General features: G+C 40.6%; 1 protein-coding gene across 4 annotated transcripts in view; it reads left to right on the top strand.

Moving 5' to 3' along the window:
* MCC (MCC regulator of WNT signaling pathway) overlaps positions 1–23,259 on the top strand; it is a 189,837-nt gene extending 166,578 nt beyond the window's left edge. Inside the window, exons 16-19 of one of the 4 annotated variants that reach the window (XM_018072900.2) lie at positions 5,689–5,940; positions 6,915–7,012; positions 18,083–18,205; positions 19,239–23,259. In XM_018072900.2, the coding sequence (XP_017928389.1) occupies positions 5,689–5,940; positions 6,915–7,012; positions 18,083–18,205; positions 19,239–19,419 (654 nt within the window). In that variant the 3' untranslated portion in view covers positions 19,420–23,259. The remainder of the gene's footprint in view (positions 1–5,688; positions 5,941–6,914; positions 7,013–18,082; positions 18,206–19,238) is intronic. The other 3 variants (XM_018072901.2, XM_008921437.3, XM_018072902.2) reach the window with 3 other exon arrangements.
* The last annotated feature ends 22 nt before the right edge of the window (positions 23,260–23,281 follow it).

Here is a 23,281-nt window from a genome sequence, read left to right as displayed (position 1 = left end):
TCTGGTTTGGCTAAGTTTAAATAAGTTTAATTTCTGCATTTTAGCAAGTAGTATTTTAGTCAACTAATGGCAGATGTGTCAGCTGATGGTATCAAGTGGGACAGCAAATCCTAATAGTTTCATAAACTTCTAAAACTTTAGATTTTTATTCAGATGTGCTCCTTCTGGCTAACTGGTAGCTTAGTAACGATAATTATATTCTTAGTGGTGCTGCCTTTCAATGATAACAAATATAAGTTTGCAATAATGCATTCATTATTTGCAGTTCAGAAGAAAGATTGCTTGCTCCCTGTCAGAAGATTTAAAGTTATGTTACTTGTTTGAACATGTGGCTACAGCAATATTTTCCCCATAACTAAAGCATGCAAGATGTACTGGAAGACATTTGTAGATAATTAGATGTGTATTTCAGATATCATGCTTCATTCTCCTCTTTTGTGTCCAGATCTTCCCTGAAATCTTTTGTACACCGTTCTTACCTCTACATTTAAATTGATTGGTGAAGGCAAACTGCAGAGCTACCTCTTGTGATTAGTGCCCTCGCATTCCCTGACTGGCAGAAACACCAGCAGTTGCATATCATAATTTCTGGTACAGTTTGGAGCACTGGTAATCCTTTTGTTCACTCAGCAATCATCTAACTTGGTTTTGACATATGGCATCTGTTCATAACCTTTGGTTGGACCTATTACACTGGGTTTTCACTGCAGGAATTGCCCCTGGAAGAAGAAATCTGTCTTCTTCTTTGAGTTGTGTGGATTTCAAACAGAAGAGATACATGTTAAACCTAGGTGGCTGAAGTCACCTTCAGTCCTTTCCCGTACAGAGAAACTGACAGTACTGTTATTCATTGTAAGTTCTTGTAATTGTACTTTGCTGGAATTCACAATGCGGGAAAACCTTAGGTTTCTGAAAGAGACATGGTGAAAACTCAAGTTTGTCAAAGCTTGGAACACATTTGTTGGTTCGTGATCTTCTGCTCAGAAATTGAAAACTCCTGCCTTTCTTCTATGCATATCATCATATCATGGCTAGGCTTCGCGAATGAAGATTTGAGAAAGGCTCTATCCACATTTGTTACAGGCACGCTGGTGGCTAATGAGGCCAATACGAGATAAACAAGTCTGATTGCAAAAGGCACAGCAGGAAGACTCCTTAGGTGGTATATTCTGCAAGGCACAATTCTTTCTGCGTTGTTTTTTCTCCTCGAGAGTGATCCTGCGGGCGTTCTCAAAAGAAGCAGCAGCGTTATAGATGGTGTGTCTCCAGACCTCCCGATTGGAGGCCAGAGTAGACCAGTTATGTTGATCAATATGGCCAAGGCTGAGATGTTGTTTCAGGGAGTCCTTGTATCTCCTCTTTGGGGCTCCTCTCATGCAGCAGCCGATAGCAAGTTCACCGTAAAGCAAGATCTTAGGGAGGCGGTGGTCCTTCATCCTGGAGATGTGTCCTGCCCAACGCAGCTGTGTTCTCAGCAGCTCTTCTATGCATGAAGCATTACAAAAGGCGCAGCTACACTCTGCATGTTTTGGTTGCCAGAGAATGTGTTACTTTTTAGCATCCATGATTGTTGCTCAGGTCTACATTATACCTTGCTCATATGTTTAGCAAAATATAACATAGTTGAACCTAAAGTCAGGACTCATGGATGTATTGGCTTTCTGAGTATGTTTTTTGTGTCTTGTTATTTGAAACGTACCTCATACAGAATAGCATATGCATCTGCCTGCTTCTGAGACAAATGGAGGATTTAAATTTCCTTACGGTGTTTCATTTAAGTTGAAGCAGATGGACTCATCTGTGCTGCAGAAGACTTCATTGTGTATCAGCTTTTTATTTTTTCCCTCCCTTGCACATTCTTAGCAAGGATGATACAGCTGACTGAGCTACTCAGTAATTTCCTGCACTGCTGCATCTTAAGATCTGTGCTGTCTTCCCAAAACTTGTGTCTGTATTGGAATCTCTCCTGCATCTTTTGGCACCTTCCTTTTATAACTCCCAGTAAAAACTGATCTCTACATCAATCTGAAAATGCCTTTACACCAGTAGTTCTTCATTATTGATTAAAAAGATGTTTTGAGGGTGGTTTCTCTGTTGCCATGTTTATTATTTTTTTATTGGTCCAGAGTGTAAGACGCAGTGGTCTGCAAGTACTTCTGTAAAATCCAGTTCTTTGCTTCAAGCAATAATTAATCATGTTTCCAAATATATTCTTGGCTGTGGTTTGTCATCATTCAGCGGTCTTGCTTTGAGGTCAGTTGTTGTCATGCCCCAGTTAGCAAGGAGATTGCTTCTGATGGCTGTAAATAATTCTTGGTTTACAGCATTTCTGCATTTCAAAGGACTTAATCTAGATAAGAAGTCTCAGCTTTCTACACTGGTAATTTTTCCTCCTTTGTGTACAGGTGGTGATAATGTTGCTCATAATGACTGAAGAGACTTCAGTCAGTTTGTGGAAAATGTTAAGGATCCCGTTGTTCACCTTTGTTACAGCAGTTCATGCCCTTATAGATTTATATAGTAAAATACAGTTAACTAGAGCATGACGTTTATCTGCTCTGATGTTTGTTTTACCTCTGATGGCTGGCAGATGCCACTTGGGTACTGTGATCCTCCTAGAGTCCTGACTTTTCATGATTTTTAGAACTTCTTGCCACATTTGAGTTCTTTGCTGTTTTGTTCTTCTGACATGACCACATCCGATACAAATGCTGATTTTGAAAGTTCCATGGTGTTTCTGATTATATTGAATCAAAAGTTTTTAATTTTCTTTCAAGTTTTTGCCCAAATTCAGAATTACAATATAGAATCATAGAATCATAGAATCAGCTGGGTTGGAAGGGACCTCAGAGATCAAGTCCAACCCTTGATCCACTACCACTGCGGTTACTAGACCATGGCACTAAGTGCCACATCCAGTCTGTTTTTAAAAAATCTCCAGGGACGGAGAATCCACTACTTCCCTGGGCAGCCCATTCCAATGTCTGACTACCCTCTCTGTAAAGAAATTCTTTCTAATGACTGCAAGTACAAAATATTCCTCAATATTCGATTAATTAGTCCTGAAATAACTACTATAATTGAAGCTTGTGAATTCGCATGTATTACTAAAGTGTTCTGCAATCATCTGGAAGAGTGACCACTTGCTACGTGCTCCTTCAGGGTTTCATTTTGTAAATGCCACTCGTGCTTTAGACATACATTCAGATGTGTTAAACTGCAAGATGTTTCACAACAACGTGTAATTAGAAGAAAAGGGGTATAGTAAATATACAAAGGTGGTGTTTTAATTTAAATTAAATTTAGATGCTGTCTTTAGAAAATGTATTTTCATGGGGAAAATCTAACTAAACCTGAATTCCTTGAAGTTTCCCTTATAACACGTAGCTGTTGCCACCCTGCCTCACAGATTGTATGTGTCCATACTGCTATCCTCAACTATAGTTTTAATTTTTAGCTTCAACCTTTCCTTCCTGTTCCTTCCCTGAAAGCCTCTGTAAGATACTGGTTGAGAGCTTTTCCACTTTTCCCCTGCTTTTTCCCCTGCTTTGTCTTTGCTTCTTTACTTCCAAGTCACATTGTTTTGACATGAGAAAACTAAACATATGGGAAGTGCACGATATGTCTTCTTGGACAGGATGCAAACTGGTGAATTCATATATGATTATTTAAACTTACTGTCTTCATAAACAAAGGAGTTAACCGTTGATCCTTAAGTTTATTTTGAGCTTGAATATGTTAAAATTAAAATAACTTAAAATATAATTAAAATAAGTTAAAAATTTTAGGTGACGAGAAAAATCAGTTCCACAAATTCATTGTTGTAGTGGTTAAATTCACTTTTTTATTTTAGGAAATAGATGTCCCTCATTTTTAGGCCGAATTTGCCTAGCTTCAGCTTCCAGCCAGGGAAGATCTGTCATAACCATCATACTACATAGATAGCCCTCTATCAAGAGTATCTTTTTTTCATATAGGTGTCAAAATACTCTATTCAAATTACTTCTCAGCCTTCACTAAGCAGGCTAAGTAGATTAATGGCTTTAGAAATAGAGGCTTAAGAAGCTAAATACATACACTTGAATATATCAGACCATCCAGTTCAACTCCTATAACTAAATATCCCTATCATTATTTATCAGTATTATTTATGTATTTACTGTTGACAAAGGAAATTAATGGTAAGTTTGCCTAACAACTAAATTTGTGTAAACCACATTGAATGAAACTGGTTGTGCTTCTAGCCTTCAGTTCACAAACAAGCAGATGATTTTAAGGTATGGATTTCATTTTTGCATTGTTGGTGATTCTGAATAAGCTGATGATTACCTATGGTGGTTGTAACTGTGATACACCTGCATACTCTGGTTACACTTAATCCAGACAGCAAATTTTTGGTGGCAGTCATAGATTCTCTTCTACATGAAGAGTTAGTCGAAATTTGTGTTTAAAAAAAATTAAAAACAGTGACTTGTTCCTAGGCTGGCCACAGAACAAGAAACTTCTGTTTTTGAGAGGTGTTTACATAGTGAACAAGTTTAGAACTGAATGGTAATACAGAAAATGTCTGCATTTAACTCAGTAGTCATCAGTGAGGAAACCTAGCACAAGACAAGCTCAGCAGCGAGAACATGATTCTAGGTTGGAGTCTTTTTTCGGTTTTGGCAGTCTTCTGTTTGTTTGTTGGTGTTGTTTAGCACATAATGTAAATGACATTTTAGTTCTATCTCTTTAAAGGTTTTGTGGATACTGGGTTTTTCTGGGTTCAGAAAATAACTAGGCATTTTGTAGAAGAAACTTTTCTGAAGTGCTTTTAAACACAAAGATCCTTCTGGTTCGGGATATCCATCAGCTGCCTTACATGGGAGGCTGGGAGCATGTGCTGAAAGAAGGGTCATTGCACTCATGCCCTGCTCTTAAACTTCTGCCCAGCCACTGTCAGACAGATGTTAAAACAGAGATCTGTCCCCAAATATCAGTTGTTGTGTTACAGTAGGCGACAGCCCTGTCATAAACATCAGAGTGGCAGAAGAATTGCACACAAGAATGAGCTCTCAGAATTCAGCTTCTCTCTGTGGATCATATTTATGGAAGAATATCATTGAGTGCAATTTTGTCAAACTTAAGTTGTGTATATTTGGGTATTCTGGTTTCCTAGAGAAGGGAAATTAAAAATGGACATCTGATGGTGCCATACCACGTTGCTCTTATTGACATAACTCATTCTACCACAGAAGCTGGTATTACAGAGTGGGAATATGTTACCTGTGTGTGTTGTCCTAGTCCCTCAAACCCCTCCATTCTAATGAGATAAATTCTTATGTATCAATAAGAAACTGAAATCTGGAATTTAGGGAGGTTTTTGACAGGAAAGTAATACGCTTCTTGTTTTAAGCAAGTGGTCTCTGAAGGGCAAAGTAGAACCAAAGAAATTTCAGCAGCTGTGGCTACTCTCTCAGATCCTTGATAGTCTAGTTTCAGCAACACACCAGTGGCTATGAGCTTATTTCTGAGGCTGATACCGAAGTGGCACAGCTCATCATATTCAGACTCAAGATGTACTAGTCTTTTGACAAATATGCTATGTGACTATAAAAAGGCATGTGGGTGCTGATAGTGTTCTCCATGAAAAGGACACTTGGGTTATAGGAGTGGATGAAAATCTTGTTTAACCTCTTCTTCCTTTAGGTATGTAGTCCCATGAGCAGCATGCTGATAATGTTTCTTCAACAGGAGGAGATGGCAGAGCTCAAGGCACAGCTTTACCTGCTAGAGAAGGAGAAGAAGGCATTGGAATTGAAACTGAGCACTCGAGAGGCCCAGGAGCAGGCCTACCTCGTCCACATTGAGCACTTGAAATCTGAAGTGGAAGAACAAAAAGAGCAGAGAATGAGGTCTCTCAGCTCAACCAGCAGTGGAAGCAAAGACAAACTGGGCAAGGTCAGGAGTCAAGCTAAGTTTCCAAAGCCGTAAACATGATTAATTATACCACTCCCCTTCCTGTATCAGTCTTTAGCATGTTAATAATTCTTCTCTTTTGTCTATATGTAGATCTTTTCTCTCTTCTCCAGTTGTTAGGCGATTCCTTCCATACTGTGACTTATGAGGACTTTGCAGAATTATTGTTAAGCCTGTGCAAAATGAAGGTTGTTTTGAGGAGGATTACCACAAGCCCAGTCTTGCCAAACATACAAGTTGCTGCGGTCGAACGTGTGTCTTGCCTGTTGCCACTCACTGGAAACAGTGGAAGGGATGGAGTATAAGCAAAATGCCATCCTCCCCCAAACACAAAATTTGAAAAAATAAGCTCTCATTCCTTTGAAGCAGTTAGAGCATTGTAATGACAGTCTCTTTTTCCAAGTCAATTTGTAATAATTTGAGAATTAAGGCTTTTTCTCCTCTTATTATAATGCAAAATAAACAGACTTCTACATTAACTGTATTAATTTGCGTTAAGAAATAGATACCTGGAAAAACTTAGGTCCTCTTATTTTAGTGCTGTGTCCCCAGATAAGCCTCAGTAATGTGTTCAAAAACAAAATCCAGAGCTAGTGTATAATTGTCTTTCTTACTTGTTTCTGGCAATGCATCATCTGAATTTTTTGATCCCAGCAGTTCTTTGTTTCAAGTGTAGTGTCAAAAGAAATATAGGGAAATCACCAGCAGTTTTGCACACTAGCAGAATTCTGCAAGTTGATGAGTTGTGGTGGTTTAGGAAACATTTAGGAGGATTTGTGAAGTGTTAATCCATTTAGTCTATTTCTTGGTATGTTGATACACTGCCATGTTGCTGTAATATTGTGATGTTTATTTCACCTTCATTTTACAAGTAGCTGTTACCTAAGTGGTTTTCAGAATTTTCCAGTTAAGATGGTAAGTACTTTCAAACTAGATGGTGTTTCCTGGTTTCTCAGGAATGCAGTGATGGCACCGCAGCACCATTAACTCTTGCTGAGCTGAGACCGTACACCGAGAGTGAACTGACTGCTGAGCTGACAAACGCACTCAGGAGGTAAGCAGCTTCCCTCACCAGGGACACCACTTGTCCTGTAGGCCTGGGGCAAGGCTTAGTTCTGAGCCTTTGCTCTTACCCTCAGGTGATTTTAAGAGTGATCACAGATTTGTCCCATGAGAAGGAAAATGATCGAAGGTCTTCTAATGTTCCCCTCTCTTTGCTGTTTTCTTTAGTCTGGTGAAAGTCTTCACATGGTGCTCAGCTCCATTCTCCTTGGGGTTCTCTAAAATTCAGTTGAATTTTAGAAATTAAACCCTCAAAATGGCTGTAGTCATTGTTTTCAGCAAAGAATGTGAGACACAAACATGATTTTTCTTGTGTGCGTACAGAAAACCTTTAGTGAAGATTTGTGGTGTGATCTTTGGTTAAGAAGGTTGGTCACAGGTTAGAACTTGGGCAAGAGTTATAGGAGTGGGAATTGCAGGCATTTTGATGACTCAGATGCTCCATTTTCTTTCTGAGTATGTAAGTGGAGCCACAGTTCAATTACAAATGACATTGTGTGAAGCATTAGCTTTCCAATGGGAGAGAAAATTGATGTCTTGACAAACTGCTTTTGTCAACAGCCAGGTTTTAAGCCTAAGCTTTCAGTACAGTTATACATTAGCTAGATATTTGTTTGTGCAGCAGTTTTTGCTGCACCAGCTATGCGGTAAACTTCATGACAAAGACATTCACTGTTTTGATAGTTGTTTCAGTACTTGTTCCACCTTTTCCAAGAAATGGCTGTCTTAATATCTAATCTGGTTCTTATATTTAGAACCCCTCCAAAATACTACTAAGAATTTAAGCTGGGAAGAGTGTATTTTGCTTTCCTGGTGTTTGCACCCTCTTTAATGGTGGAATGTCCTTTCAGGCAGCTGTTATTCCTGAGGTGCTTTTTTCATAGGTGCAATGTATAGAGTGGCTGTGGTCACTTAAGCCTGGAAGGCATTATGTAAAAATGTAAGATCATTACCACTGCAGAATCAATACATTTCATACCATTTGCTTAGCAGTCTGGCAGTTGCTGAGTACTTAGTTTTCATGATGCAGGAAACAAAATTCCACAGTTAAAATAATCCAAACTGTCATTTGTGTGTGGGTGGATAAAACCCATAAAAAAGTAATTTACATAAACATTGCATAGAAGCCATTGGCCTCCCCCCTGCCCCCAACATTGCAGCCCTGGTGTGAGCTGCTTCACCAGCATTTTTTGTCTTCACTCAAGATGGGGCTTTTTCCTGCTCTTGTTACTTGCTCCTGGATTTCAAGATGATGTCAATGACCTTAGCTAGCAGAGGCTTCAGTATAGTCATGAAATGTGGTTTGCTGACAACACAGAGAAAACAACTTTGCTTTATCTACTGGCCCTTAACTTGATTAGCATGGATTTCCAGCCAGAGGCCTCATGAGTACACTTTGTCAGGCAGAAATGGGGAAGAAAAATAATCAGATTAAACTGTACATAAATTGTGAAGACTCTCAGTGTAATGGAAATATGACTGTACTAAATGTGATTGCTGCTGCCAATGGGGCTCAAACACAGTTCCTGCAAGCTATGTGGACAGGGTGTTTTTCTCCTTAATCAGTGTGTCAGCCCAGATCAAGCTGAATGCTTAGTCCTCCTTATTCTGAAGCTTTCTCTCAAAATCTGTGTAGCACCTGGAGAAAGCTTACTGCACCTTGTTTAGCCACAGCTGTCCTAAAATATACCAGCAGTTCTTAACTGCTCTTCTGAGTAAATGGACCCTCAAATATCACAATGAAATTTATACCATCATGGATCCACTAAAGAGTTCCAAAAAATAATCAAAGTTCATTTTCCTCTACAAGTGCTACAACAGTGCAGAATGGTCTGAGGTGGTTGCGATATCTTTAGGAATGAAGCAAACTTAACTCCGTGCATTTAACATGTGCCAGTCCCTCAATACTCTTCCTGCTTGTATGGGAAAACAAGTCCTGACACTATGTGTGAACCAGGAGAGATCCTGCTGGCTACCCTGATTACCTTCCTCACCTGCCGAAGAAGTAGGATCAGAATACAAAATAAAAATATCTTGCCCAGTATCTGTGTTTGTCAGGGGACAGGAGGGAAATGTGAAAACAAGTACGTATCGCCCTCTGTGGTCTAGAGGCAGTGTTGAAATGCCAATGTTCAGGAGTGTTTCAGTACTGGTTACAATGTGTGCACACATCCAGCGATTGGACCTACCTGTTGTCTCTCCAGGCAGTAGACACTGGTGTAGGGGACAACAGCTGCAAGGATAGGGGCGAAAATCCATTTGCTTTTGAGTCTTTATGTTTGTCAGAGCATGTGATATCAATCAGCAATCCTGTTCCCTCCTCATCCTTTACAGTCTTTACAGAGACTAAAGCCCTGGCAGCTCTCCCCTCTACTGCTTTCCCATTCTGTTCTCTGTTGCTGCTAAATTGTCAGGTTCTTCTCAGTTAATTGAAGCAGAGTGAAACCCAAATAAAACAGCAGGACAAAGTTAAGGTTTGAGTTTTGGTGTAGTTTGAAAACATTTATTTGTTCATAATCTGCAAATGGCCATGCAGCAGAACAGTCTCATCCACAGAGATAGGCTGGCTTCTCTCTGCAGAGAATCTGCAGAGAGAATCTTCTGGAATCCAGAAGTGTGTTGTGAAGCTTATCAAGTTTTCACTGGTAGTGCCCATCACCAGAAATTCAAGGCAGGAGCAGTTCTTCATCTACTGTTCCATTATGTATTTGTTCTAGTACAACTGAAGATTTCCTACAATAGTGTTCAGCATTAAAACCTCTCTTACCAGCTTTTCACAGAAATCACTTTTCTTTGTCATGATAGCTATGCTAACTAGTAGAAATGTAAATTATCTGCAAGTTCTGAGCTGTAAAAGTTACATCTAGGTTAATAAATTTCTGATATTGCAGTCTAAGCTCACTAATGTTCCAGCCAAACATAAATGCTTTCTGTCAGAGTCTTTAACAGTATTATTTTTCCCTTTCTCTTTTCTTAATGGAATGATGAAGTGGTTCAATAGACATGAAGCCTCTTTTTTCTTGAGTTTGGCACATCCATAAACAAGCTTGTTGGCAGGAAATACTTTATTCTTGTGAGGGCAAAAAATGTGTTCCCAGCAGCCTCATGGCCTGGCACTGACAGCTTGATGGTTGTGCCAGAAACCAGTTTTATGAGAGGATCTGGTTGAATACCCCAAAATCAGACACATGACACAGTCTCTTAGGGAGACCTTAAAACAGTATTTTCCTTGCTGGTTTGTTCTGCTGTGGCAGGGCAGGGAGAGCTGTGTATGACTTGTGTGAGTTTGGTAACTTAGTAGGTACATACCAGTTTTGCACTACTGCAGGTGAATGCATTAGAGGTGGCAGAAAGGATTAGAGAGGCAGGAAGAATGCCATCTTGCTTTAGCAGGGCAGTGATAATGGTGAGATAACTACTTTTTCTTCCACTAATTTCTTTCATTCTGTGAAAAATGACCAAACAGGCAAGACTGAAACTTCTCTCTCTCCCTAGGCCTTGCTAGAAATACTTTGTCTGTCGAAGTCCTCCTGCAGTCTCTCCTTGTATTTCCAATTGCTGATAGCTCTTCTGTCACTGTGGGGTTGTATTTTGTTTATATATTTAGATGGTCATTTATAAGCATTAAAATGATTGACCAGGAAGGATCTGGCAGTACTAGGTAAGGGCCATGGCAGGCAAAACACTATAACTAGACTGACTGTTCAGACCTGGGCTGCATCATCATTTGGCACAAAATTACGATCTTTGATGGCTGTGCAGGGTTACACGAATTGTGTCAGTCTAGACGTGTTTCAGTATCTCCCTCACAAAAGAGTGACTTTCCATCTGGCAAGACAACAAAGAAGCTATGTATTTACCATGTCTGATGACTTTTAAACTGAGAGATAGCATACGGAGTGATGCTACTAATAGGGAAGTTGCCATGGAGAGGGGGAAGGAGTTGTAATTGGTAGGACTGGCAAACAGTTCTTTTGCTCTTAATAAAAAGTACATTTTGCACAGAGCTGTGATCCTGCCTCTCTGGAAGTGGAAGCTGCAGGTATTTCTAGTAGGACACAGAGAATTCATGCTATTGCAATAACTTTTATGTGTCTGTTGAGACACAGTAATGCTTATTGCAGTCTTAGGTCCTTATGCTTGTCTGAAGATCACAATTTTGTTTTATGCCAAGCTTCTTTTCAGAGAGGAACCCTTTCAACAGAAAGCTGTGCCAAGACATGGCAGTGGCTATTTCCTGACACACTGTCAGTGAGAGATAGATCAAGCCACCTTCCTTTATTTTAAACTTCCACAAACTTCATGTGATGGCATCTCAGCTTGGTGTGTTTTCAAGGGCCAACCTTAGTTTCATGATAGCAGGATCCAGAAGTCTGTGGAAGCATAGTTGAAATTCAGGCCTATCTTGACCATCAGTCAGGCTATGTCTCAGAAATGGAAGCAGAAATACCTAAAACACATCATATTGTAATGATCCAGATTTAAAATTACTCTTAAGACTTTTACTGATTCGTAAAATCCTCCTTTTCTTAACCAAAGTACAGGACAAACATGGTGGATAAAAGAGGGGAGAGGGAGGCAGGGGTTGTTGTTGTGCAGCTACTGATGCATCCTCGGTTTTTTTTGTCAGTTACATTTGCTTATTTCTGTCCTTTAATTATCACATCCATTAAATGAAGAGATAAGCAACTCTGAGACATATGAAAGCCAGACACTGGCATGGATTGCAGCCATTGCAAGTTTCAGAGATATCCTTTTTGTGCCTGTGTTGTATTCTGCTGTGGTTTCCCTTGGCTGCCTGAGGAGTTCAGAAGTTATGACCTGTGTCTGGAAATCCCTCTGGAGAGTGCCACTGAGAGAAACCTTCTCACAAGAAGAGAAGTGACTCATGGTGATATAAGGTGCTTCCTCAGAAGCACCTCAAGTAGCTGTTTTCTTACATGCATCACAGCCAGCCATAATTTTTCTTTTTCTCTACTTTTGACATGGAATAAGTAGTTCTCCTTACCACTGTGTGGTTATCTGAACTGCTGAGCTGCTGTGCACTTGGATATAATCATCACAGGGAGCTCCAAATAGCTCCAGGTCTGGAGAGCTCCCAGGCTGGGCTGGCAAAGCTGGGTGGGAGGCTTGAACAGTGAGTGTGGCAGGCATGCTGCTGTCTCCTTCCAGGGCTGTTCTCCCTTTCTGCTGCCAGTCTGTGGTTTCCAGGACCACACCTGGCCTGTCTCCCCACTGCAGGTGGTGTAACACATGCCCGTGGTACTGTCTGGTTTTTGAGATCTGCTCTAAGCATCTGACAGTTAGCAAAAAAAACCCCACAAAAAAACTAGTACAATATTTTACACCAGCAGCAAAGTGTTTTCTTAAAGCACCCTTCATCTTCTCTGTGATCAGAAGAGGCTCCCTTTGCACAGGTAGCAGCCAGCACAGGTGTTCTCAATCCTAGTGAATCCTGAGGAGATGAGCCAGGAAGACATGGCATTTGAAGAGGATAATTTTAATACCTTCTTGGCATTTGTGAGGCGTTGCTTTGTTGCCTCTTTAGTAAAGTTATTATATATTAGTTGTTTTCCTTAGCAGGCCAACTCAGACCAGTGAGGCAAGAATGCATTTGAATTAGCTTGGGGATTCTGCATGCCAGCCTGATGAAGAATGTTAGTTTAAACTGCTGATGAAAAGAGAATTTATCTGCATTCCTTTTAAATGTCCAGCTGTTATCTCCTGAGAGGAATGGAGTCAAATGCCTAGAAAAAACAGTCATGTGTCACCCTGTTCAACTGGAAAAGTTAGTGAGGGATCATGCCAGGCTCACAACAGGAGGGTATGAGGAAAGGGGGTAGGAGTGAAGTGTGGGATTGAAGGTGTGTGCCTGCCCTTCCAAGCAGGGACCATGAAGACAGCTTGGGACCACCACGCAGGAGGTGCCTCTCCTACCTCCCTTCCCCAAGCCCCAGGTGCCTAGGGGCTACCCCATCTGCGTGGATACTCTTGGCTAGGAAACCTCTGGCCTCTGTCCCCTTGGACTGGCTGCCCAGCTGCTGCTGGTGCTGCTGCCTCAGGGATTTGTGTCTGCAGAGCTCAGGGGCAGGTGCTGAGCTGAGGCCAATGGTGCCCCTCCGACTGCTGAGCCAGGATTTGAAGAGATCTGCTTGTGGCAGGCAGTGCACCCTCATCAGTAAAAGGATAGCCCCAGGGATGGCCCTCTGCCTGGCTGTGGGAAACTTTCTCACCTCTTGATTTGGAGAGAGCTCATTGTTCCTCTTTTACTTCAGATTTGGCAGGAGCTCTGGTGCTCCTGACCCCAGGGCAGGGGGGTGGTAGCTGGTGCTTTCACAAGAAGGGGAGTTAGCTGGGTACACTCCAAGCCAGGGGCAGAAAAATCAACTTTTTGCATGCCAGAGAAGAGCAGCTTCCTGTTTGCAGCACTGGGGAATTTTCAATAAAATAAGTAAGGGCAGGAAAATCTGGGAAGACTTCTAGCATGTGAAACCTGAACATGTCTGGAAATGCCCAGACAGAAGAGAAAATATAAGGTGTTCATGACCTTGCTTACATTACTATGTGCCAAACACAGTGTGCCAAACATGGTGTCACTGAGTGGAGGCCAAATTGACAGAAACTGCAGAAATGTGCCCGATGTTACATAGTTTCCTTTATGGCTCTGGCACAATTCCCCACCCTCTGCATTGGTAGCCTTGAAACCAGTGAACACCAGTTATCCCCTTCCTATTCAGCCATCCTGTAAGTCTGAAACAAAAAGCGCTTGAAAACCACTTAGCAACTGCCTGCTGAGTGTTTTGATTGTGAAAATACAAAACAAAAGTCTTTATTACCAGCATATTAGGTGCTTCATTGAAAATACTGTTTTAGCGGATGTTGGCATAGGCTGTAAGCCTCTGAATACACTTATTCTGAGCTTTTCCCTGGAAAGGGAGCAGTCAGGGATTTCCCTAGCTGACTTCTCAAGTGCCCTGCAGCAGAGAGCCCTTGTGCTTGGAAGTGAGCCATGCCCTCAGATCATAGGCTTGTTCCCTCTTCTGGGAATACTTGTGTATTTCCTCTGTGCACACAAGATGTCATGGCTGTATTTTTTGCAGCTCCAGCTGCAGTAGCCACTCGGAGGAGGAGCTGTCAGGAGCAAAAGCTGTGCTGACCTCTGCAGTCTGATAGACTTGTGAGTTTGGGGCTCACAGAAACTGTTTTCTCAGAAAAAAATACTTGCTTGTCATTCCCTCTTCCCATCAAAATACACATACAAATGCTTTCTTGGGATCCACAGAGGTCCATACTACAGCCCTGGGGTGCAATTGCAGTGCAAATTTGGTGTGTAAGTTTCCATGTGATTTTGGATTCTGGACTCTGGAAGACTGGCAGCAGAAATCTGTGCCACAGCCATACGATGATCCCTGTTGTAGAATGTTCATATGGTTGTCACTTCAAATGCAGTTCCTTCTCTGGTTTGCAGCTTTGACATCTCATTGTGGAAAAGTACTGCATATGACTGTGACTATTGTTTTAAAATATTCTGCCATAATAAGCCTGTAGTGGCTAATTTTTCATATCCTGCTGATTTAAAAGAGCAATGAGGACAGTGAAGTGGTGCTAGAAATTCCGTCAAGACAGCTAACCCTCTACTGTATTAAAGGAATACAAATAGCAGCTCAGGATTCATTATCACTCCAGTTCACTGCCTAACCAAGCAATCAGTTTTGAAGAGAAATAAGGACAATTCTTCCTGACCAGACTGAGGTAATTAGTGATAGAAGTGGAGGGAAGTGGGAGGAGTTAGCATTGTGAGGCATGGAATTTTTAGGAAGGGGCAGAGAATTTGCTGGTCAACCAGTATGGTACAGCTCTGAGGTCTGTTATCTGCTACTAAAAGAGAAGGTGCAGCACTATGGGGAAAACCTTACATACTTTTTACATGTAATAGTCATTAACCAGGTGTGTGTGCATCTCCATTTCCAAGACTTAAACTAAGATATTTACTGTGTCTTTACTGTTGCTGCTGTGTCTGTCTCCTCAGGTGTTACTTGTTCTATGAAATGTCTCTTGAAGTAAAGATATTTAGATAGGCATTTTTAAAATCAGGAACAGAAGGTGTAAATGTAGATCCCTATGGGTTGGGGTTTTTGAAGATTTTTGGGTTATTTCAGCATGTGCAATCAAAATACTAGTTGTTTTCCATGAGATTAAGATTGAGTCGCTACTAGCTAGTGCTGGTTTCACTGACTTCAAAGCCAAAGGAATACATGTGTTTTAGTGTAAATATAAGTTTGGGTCATCTATAGATTTGAAGTATTACCAGCTGTTACCTATTTAGCTAGATGGTTCAGATCTAGCATCTGAAAGTTAAGTAGCTTGTGGAGGCCCATGGTGCTGGCTCTGTGTCTTTGACAAGCAGCAAGATTAAGGATGTTACAGACCAAAAGTAAAGAAATACAGCTTGATGTTTAGCTGGGTTTGGACTGAACAGGACTGGCTGAAAGGTGTGAGTGCAAAACAGACAAAAGGTGATATAATTGTTTTGTCAGATAACAGTCACCGTAGCAAGCCATGTGCATGACTTTACCATGCATGACAGGCTCCTCAAAGTCTTTCTACTGTGTTTCTTTTCCACGCAGCTTTTGTTACAACAGGTGTATTAAGGACTTTAGCTGCAGTGAACTGTGGTTCTGCAGGGTTTTTTCCAAAGTGTGCAGTGTTTTCACAGCCATACCTTTTCGTGCACATAATGTTAAATCAGCCTCATGTGATTTTTAGATTTCTCTGCCCACCCAAATGCTGTGCATGTTTATTTTGTTGGACTGGCTGTTCATGCCAGGTCGCTGTGCTGAGCATGGTGTTACTGAGCCTTCCCAGAGCCTCTGGCTGTGGTGACCTCTGGAGCAGGCAAGAACCAAATTTACCCTACTCTGTTCTTCGTATCAGTAGTTCCATGCCACAAACACATTAGGTCTGGCCTCTGCCAAGTCTGATGGTTTCTTGTTTATATTCTGTTGCAAGTAAAAATGGATTTTTTTTTCCTGTTTCTTTGCAGAACACAGACTTTGACCGTAGACTGTGCTGAGTCTTTCTGGCTGCTAAGATAGGATATAAAAAATGAAATTTATATTTGGGGTGGATGGCAGTGAGCTTTTAACTGGTAGGGAAAAAGATTATATTATTTGAAAACACAGAGCATATTCCTTCAATGAAAGGACGCACAAAGAATACTGATGATTTTTCATCAACAAGGCCCCTCTTATGTCCTTTTCAATTTTGCCGGTAAACCAGCGTCTGAGTCTCTTGGGATAAACTGCTGACTTGGAATATTTCCCCGTCTGACTTTGTGAAAGCCCTTCTGTAGCTGCTGAAGCCAGGCGGTCTCCTTGTCTCTGACGATAAAAGGCTGCCCCAGTCAGGCCACTCTCGGAACTCCCTGCTGAGCTGGGATTCAAGGACCATCCGTGTGGTCTGTTCAGAGCTGTGGAAGCTTTTAGGGTGTTCGTTCCCGGTGGGCTTGTGTCATCTTGTTATTCAGATGAAACACAGCATACTCACTTAGCACTGCAGCAAAAACAAGAGGGAGAGGCCAGTCACTGCAAAGTGGTTCTGGGCAGCAAAGCACAGACAAATGTCTACATACAAACACATAAAGTTCCCAAGTGTAAGATTTGATACTATAAAATCTGATACTATAAAAACTGTTTCCCAGTTGAGCCCGGCTCCATGTCAGTCTTAAAAGCTTTTTTTTTTTTTTCTCCCAAATCTGATGGTTTTCTTCTCTGGGCTATCTGCTGTGAGGATGGGTCACGGGAAAAGCTCCTGGGTCTCCACACCAGCACAGTAACAGTCCCCTGTCAGTGTAGGCGTGGGCTGGGCAGCCTTCAGCTCTGAGCAGGGAGCTCCCCAGGGAGAAGCACCTGCCTCATGCCACATGCTTACTTGTGCTAGGAAATACTTTTTAAAACCAGCTTAATCCCCAAGCTGTAATGCTTGCTTCTGCTCAGAATTTCTGTCTCGGTCACTTTTTCTTTTCCTCATAGAGATACTTGTAATGTAAAAATACTACAAGGTACCTTGCTTCCATTTTGGCACACTTCATGTAATTAACTTTTGGTTCATAGTTAGCAAGTAAGTGTTAGTCACTATATCAGCATTTTAAGCCTCACTACTCTGGCTTGTTGAAAGAGTCCTTCACAGAAAAAAATGCTCTTTCTTCTGTATTTCTTGTACTTGCCCTTTTCTGTCTGTGTTCCCATCTCCTGTTCTTAACTTTTTCTCACGGTGCCACATGGACTTGACTTACTGGCTCCATAAAAAGCTAGTCAGTTACCGTAATACAGACTTAAATTTATACTCAAGTATAAATGACTTGAGTAAATTTGAGGTAGTAACTAAAATCAGTGGAATTGCTCAGAGGCTGATGAAACACTGGCACAGGTTGCCCAGAGAGCTGGTAGGTGCCCCATCCCTGGAAACATTCAAGGGCAGGTCAGATGAGGCTCTGAGCAACCTGATCAACCTGATCTACTTGACAATGTCCCTGCTAGATGTCAGGCTAGATGACTTTTAGAGGTCCCTTCCAACCCAAACCATTCTGTGGTTCTCTGTGTAAAGAGAAATTTGTTTAGTAAAATATTTTTAATAGCAATGCTGGACTGGTATTTTTAATTAAAATTTGTCACAATGTTTAAGAACCTTTGGTGGTTTTCTGTGCTATCTCATTCAGGACACAGTAGGCATGTTCTAGGTATTCTTAAACTTTTATTTATGTATGTTTGTGCTTATTTCTTAGTGTGATTTAATGCATACAAGACTACAATCTACAAGAGAAGTTTGTTTGCTTTTTTGTCTGCTGTATCTCTGATCATATAGTTTACAATGGGAAATGTTATAAATATCAATCTTTGGAGAATTTTAATGTAAGAACTACCTCCTGTATTATCCAAGTAGTAATAAGGGGAATATTTTCAACCTGTCAACCCAGCACAGGACAACTGTTCATGCACTTTGCAAGCTGAATTGTTATTTCTGTTTTGAACATAGTTTTCTACCTCCTCTTTTCCTGGTCCAGGGAGAAGAAACTGAAGGCTAGAGTGCAGGAGTTAGTGAGTGCTTTGGAGAGGCTCACGAAGAGCAGTGAGATCAGACATCAGCAGTCAGCAGAATTTGTTAATGACCTTAAAAGGGCAAACAGGTAAAGGATCTACCAGCAGATGGACCTGCCATTGATTTTTTTTTTCTGTGTTCTGGCAATGCACTGTAATATTCCCCTTACCTTAATGAGAAGTTTATGGATCCTTGAATTCACACACATTGAGTCTTTAAGGCTCTAGTTAGAGATGTGGGAGGTATTAAACCTCCCATGTAGGCCACTGACAACTACACAGTTAAGAACAGAGGGAGGGAAATAGTTAATCTTAACTGAGTTACTAGTAAATGCACTTACAGAAACAAACAAAACTCAGATTTATAAATCTGTTACTTTGTTTTAAACTTCTCTTTTTCCTTTGGCTCCAGCCTCTTCATTAATAAACTTTCTTGGATAATCACAGTTAAACTGTATTGCTTACTCAGGGCATTTTACTGGCCCTGTGTTTGGATGAACTAGGAATACAGTGGACTGCAGCTGCCTTCCTGCAAGGAACTATCACTCACAATGTAGTTTTTCTTAAATTATACCTGAAAGCCTTTGTAGTGAAAAGCAACATCCACCTCAAGCTTTCCTACTCAGTCAAGGTGGAGGCACAGAACCTACCCAGCAGCTGGTAAATTACCACAAGATACCATCCTCTGAATGTAAATGTGATTTTTTAAAATGGAAAATGCAAAATCAGTCCTGGATTTTCTAAAAAGATTCTGGCCATGCAATGTTCTTATAAATCATTACATGTTTAATGTTGTGGTATCCTGACTCACAAACAGTGCTCTGCAAGGTCATCATCAGGAACCTCTGACTCTTTGAACCATGTTTAAACATATTTTCTTTACCAGTTTCCTGGTAGAGGTGTGGGCTTCCCCAGAAAAGACGCAGACATTAGTATTGATCTGGATTTGGATCAATAGGATTTGGATCTAATCCATTTTAAAGCACTGGTTAATTTCAGGAAGATTATCAGTACCCACACTTTGGAGTTTTCTGAAGGTAGGGCTTTGGGGTGGATTTTTTGTAACACTTGCTACGAACAAGCCTTTCTGAATTACCTTGTATTGCCTTGTGTTTTTAACAGCAACTTGGTAGCAGCTTATGAAAAAGCAAAGAAAAAGCATCAAAATAAGCTGAAGAAACTGGAATCACAAATGATGGCCATGGTGGAGAGACATGAAACACAAGTGAGGATGCTCAAACAAAGAATAGCTTTACTGGAAGAAGAGAACTCCAGACCACACACCAATGAAACTTCACTTTAAATGCATCTCTTTAAAGGATGCTTAGTGCCATTACAACTTTCTTTCTTTGCGAGGCTAACTTTTAGGGAGCTTCAAACGCTAAAAGCTCTGACTGTCAATGCTGACACACTTAAAGCACCTTCTCTGGGATCCCAGAGAGGTGTCATGGGGATAATAAAAATGTTAACCTTAAGAACTGTTTCATAATGTAAAATGGCAGTGCCTGAATTATCATGCTATAATTATGTACATTGTCCGTGTCGTTATGTCTATATTCATACAGCTTCTCTTCCTTTTTATATACGTCCCATGGGTGACAGTGTCACATAGCAAAATAATTAATTTTAAGGGGTTTTCATTTCAGTCATTTGGAGATCATTTGAGAGTTTTCCCAGTCCCTGAGCTCCCTCTGCACACAAGTCCATATTGTACCCTCAAGAAAGACTTGCTGTTGTGGTTAAACCAACCAAATGGGCAGCTGCAGAGAGGGGAGATGACAGGCTGCCTTGCTTTTTTGCACCCTATTTGCAATACTGCTGCTCACAGTGCAGATCAGGTGGGAAAATTCCTGTTGATTTGGAAAAAACCCAAGAAACTCTCAGAGTTGCATCTCTGAGAACCATGATGATGGTGTGTTTCTTACAGTTTGTAAGAGGGCTAAAGGCTGTGAGTTTCACCACACCACGTCTGAGCCAAGGGTGGGTAAGAAATGATAGGAGACCTTCTGGTATTTATATTATATGGTGTTTGCAACTACTTTGTAGAAGAGTTGGTTTTTCTTGCTAACACATTATAGCCAAGGTTTTCTCTAAGAAGCTGGGCCATTTTTGTCACATGTATAGTACTTATTACAGCTTACTGTGATCAAGAGGTAGAATGTCTTTTTTTAATACTTTTTTTTGACCCAAAAAGGTACTTATTAGGAACGTACCTGTTTAATATTGAATACGTAGGCACAAAACTATAAATGTGTAGATGTATGGATATCCTGTCACAAAGAGAATGTGAATGGTAAAGTCTTCTTATAGCTTCTTAGGTTAGTTTTTGTTACTGCTAACATTTTCTTCTTTCGTTTAAGTCACATCATATTGCTGTATTATCAAACTGACTGAATGGCAAATGTTGCCCTATTATATTAATGAACATTAAGCAAATCATGGGGATAAGGTTGATTTCTGTTGAGGTCAAAATACAGGAGTCTACCATAGCACCTGTTACGTTCAGATGATTCTTCTTTTTGACAGAGTACGTAAAAGAGCTTCCATGTGTGTTTTAACATGGCAAACTAGAGTCAATGCACTGTGCTAGCCTGCTACTATGTTACACCTCTGCTTTGCTTTTTTCAGGCTTATTTCCTAGGGAATCTGATTTCAGGAGTCATTCATCCTTTTTGCTTCACATGTTGAGTGAGTTGCACCTCCAGTTTTACCAGTGTATTTAGAATTATGATAACTTCTCTCACTTATTCCTCCCATTTCTAGTACTAAGGAAATATTTTTAGACGACTTTAAGTGTTTTTGTCTACTGTTGAGTTAGGCCAGGCAGCCAAAATATGGGAATTTGTGTTCAGAGTATGGCATTATTGTTACACCTTGGTTGCATCTGAAACTGTAGCAGTTGGTGTTCATCTCTTTCTACTGTAGCTGCTGTTGTCTTCTTTCCTTAGTCATTCCTACTTCCCTAGAGCCTGATACTTCATCTACAAAGCCAGCATGACTGATTGCAACAGCAAGTTAAAACAATGCTGATTTCAAAATTTTTAGTTAGTAACATCCTGGAATTGGTTTTGATCAGTCCTCTTTCACAAACTAATTGCACTTAATTTACAATGTGAATGGAAATTTTTGCAAACCAGTCTGTTGAGGGAAGAGGCACATTGATTTCTGCTGCCTTTATGGTGTTGCTTGGCAGCTTTCTGTGGCATTTCCCTTTTTTGGCTAAGTTTCTCACCAACAGGAATGTGGGGTTTTGCCATAAGCTTCAGCTGTAGCTGAGCACACTTGTTTCACAAGAAACACAAAGGAAAATATCCACTATGTACTGTGGTAAAAATGCAGTTACACTTTTGTCTTCTGGCATCTGAAACACCCATCTGATTTGAGGTAATCTCAAAATGTCCATGTGAAATACCCTTCAATGAAGAGGACTAGAAACAACTACTGCACTGGATTGCCTCTTAGGCTCTTTTTTTTTTTTCCTATTTAGAATAACAGAATCACACAATGATTTGGAAGGGACTTAAAAGATCATCTTGTTCCAACTCCCCTGCTGTGGGCAGGGACATGTCCCTCTACACCAGGTTGCTTCAAGTCCCATTCAACCTGGCCTTGAACACTTCCACAGATGGAGCATCCGCAGCTTCTCTGGGCAGCCTGTTCCAGTGCCTCACCACCTTCACAGTAAAGAATTTATTCCCTAAAAAAATTTCTTAGTACCACTTGAATTTAAATGTCTTTAAATTATAGGTACAAATTAAGAAAGCATAAAACCACAGCAACACAGAATGGTTGGAAGGGACCACTGGTGGGGTCATCTGGTCCAACCTCCCTGCTCAAGCCGGGTTTCCTGGAGCAGGTTACTCAGCATTGCATCCAGATGGTTCTGGAACATCTCCACTGAGGGAGACTCCACAAGCTCTCTGGTCATCCTGTTCCAGTGCTCAGTAACCTGCTCAGGAAAGAATTTGTTCCTCATATTGACAGTCAGTTTCTGCCTGTTGCCTCTTGTCCCCTTGCTAGGTGCCCCAAGCAGAGCCTGGTTCATCCTCTGACCCGTCCCTGCAGACACTGACAGACATTGATGAGGTCCCCTCTCAGTCCTGTCCTCTCAGGGCTGAACAGGCACTTGGGTTTAGAGGCATAAAAAACTGCAATTGTCCTCAGTGCTTTTCAGGCCTCAAGACTTGCTGATGTCATTTCACTGCATTTACTATGCATCTTTCCTGCCACCTGTGCTCTGAAAGTGCTTTAGAATTAACTATAAATCATCAGTAAATGTAAGCCATTTTCTTCCCAGAGGTTTTGTAGATGAAAAAGAAACACTGATATCACACAGCCTCAACAGCAGCGAGTTTGCCAGACCACCAGTTTAGTTTGCCCAAGCAAGCAGCCACTGACTGAATTGTTGGCATGCTGGAAAAGATCAGTAGAGAAGTGGTAAAAGGTTTAGTGCTAGTGTGAAAACTCTTCAATATTAATAATTAGCTATAGTTCCAGTGTAGCCATTACAATGGCACCAACCCTGAGAATAAAAGCCAAAAAACTTAACAACTCTGTTCATGCAACTCTGAAATACCAGCACATGAGATATAAGAGTGTGCGATGCGCCCTGAGTCACAGCAACTAAACTCTTCTAACATTTGTTGCAGAAATAATACATTGGAAAAACAAGAAATATAGGTGGTTCTTGCCAACAAAACCTAAGTCCACTCATGACTTTTTGATTTTTTAAGTCATCAGAGTGCATGAAACTTTGTATTTCACAGTGTGTTCAGAAAAAAAAAATTACTTTTTTTTCTAATTATATGTATAAATCTTCACCAGCTTGAATGTACTGTTAGCTATTGCAAAGCACATGTGACTAAGTTTGCATTCATGTCAGTATTGTTCTACTGGTTTTATTAGGATTTTCTCCTCCTTTAATACTGCACCATACATTTTAACTTTATAAATTTTTCACCATACTGAATTAGCTTTAAATGTTGCTACTTTTCAGTTTCCTAGCAGCTGTAAAATAGCTATTTTGTGTTTATTTGATATAGAATTGTAAAAATTGCATTTATTTATACAGAGGCATTTATAATACTTATTTTACAAATGTTCTTATATTCTGAATAAATTTCTAATGCTGTTTCTTTGCCTTTGGCATTGTTTTACCATAACTT

The sequence above is a fragment of the Manacus vitellinus genome, unplaced genomic scaffold, assembly GCF_001715985.3.
Source record: "Manacus vitellinus isolate BGI_N305 unplaced genomic scaffold, ASM171598v3 scaffold_23_pilon, whole genome shotgun sequence".
Classification (NCBI taxonomy): Eukaryota; Metazoa; Chordata; class Aves; order Passeriformes; family Pipridae; genus Manacus; species Manacus vitellinus.
Note: the sequence above shows the minus strand (reverse complement) of the source record. Positions and strands in the feature narration are given on the sequence as shown.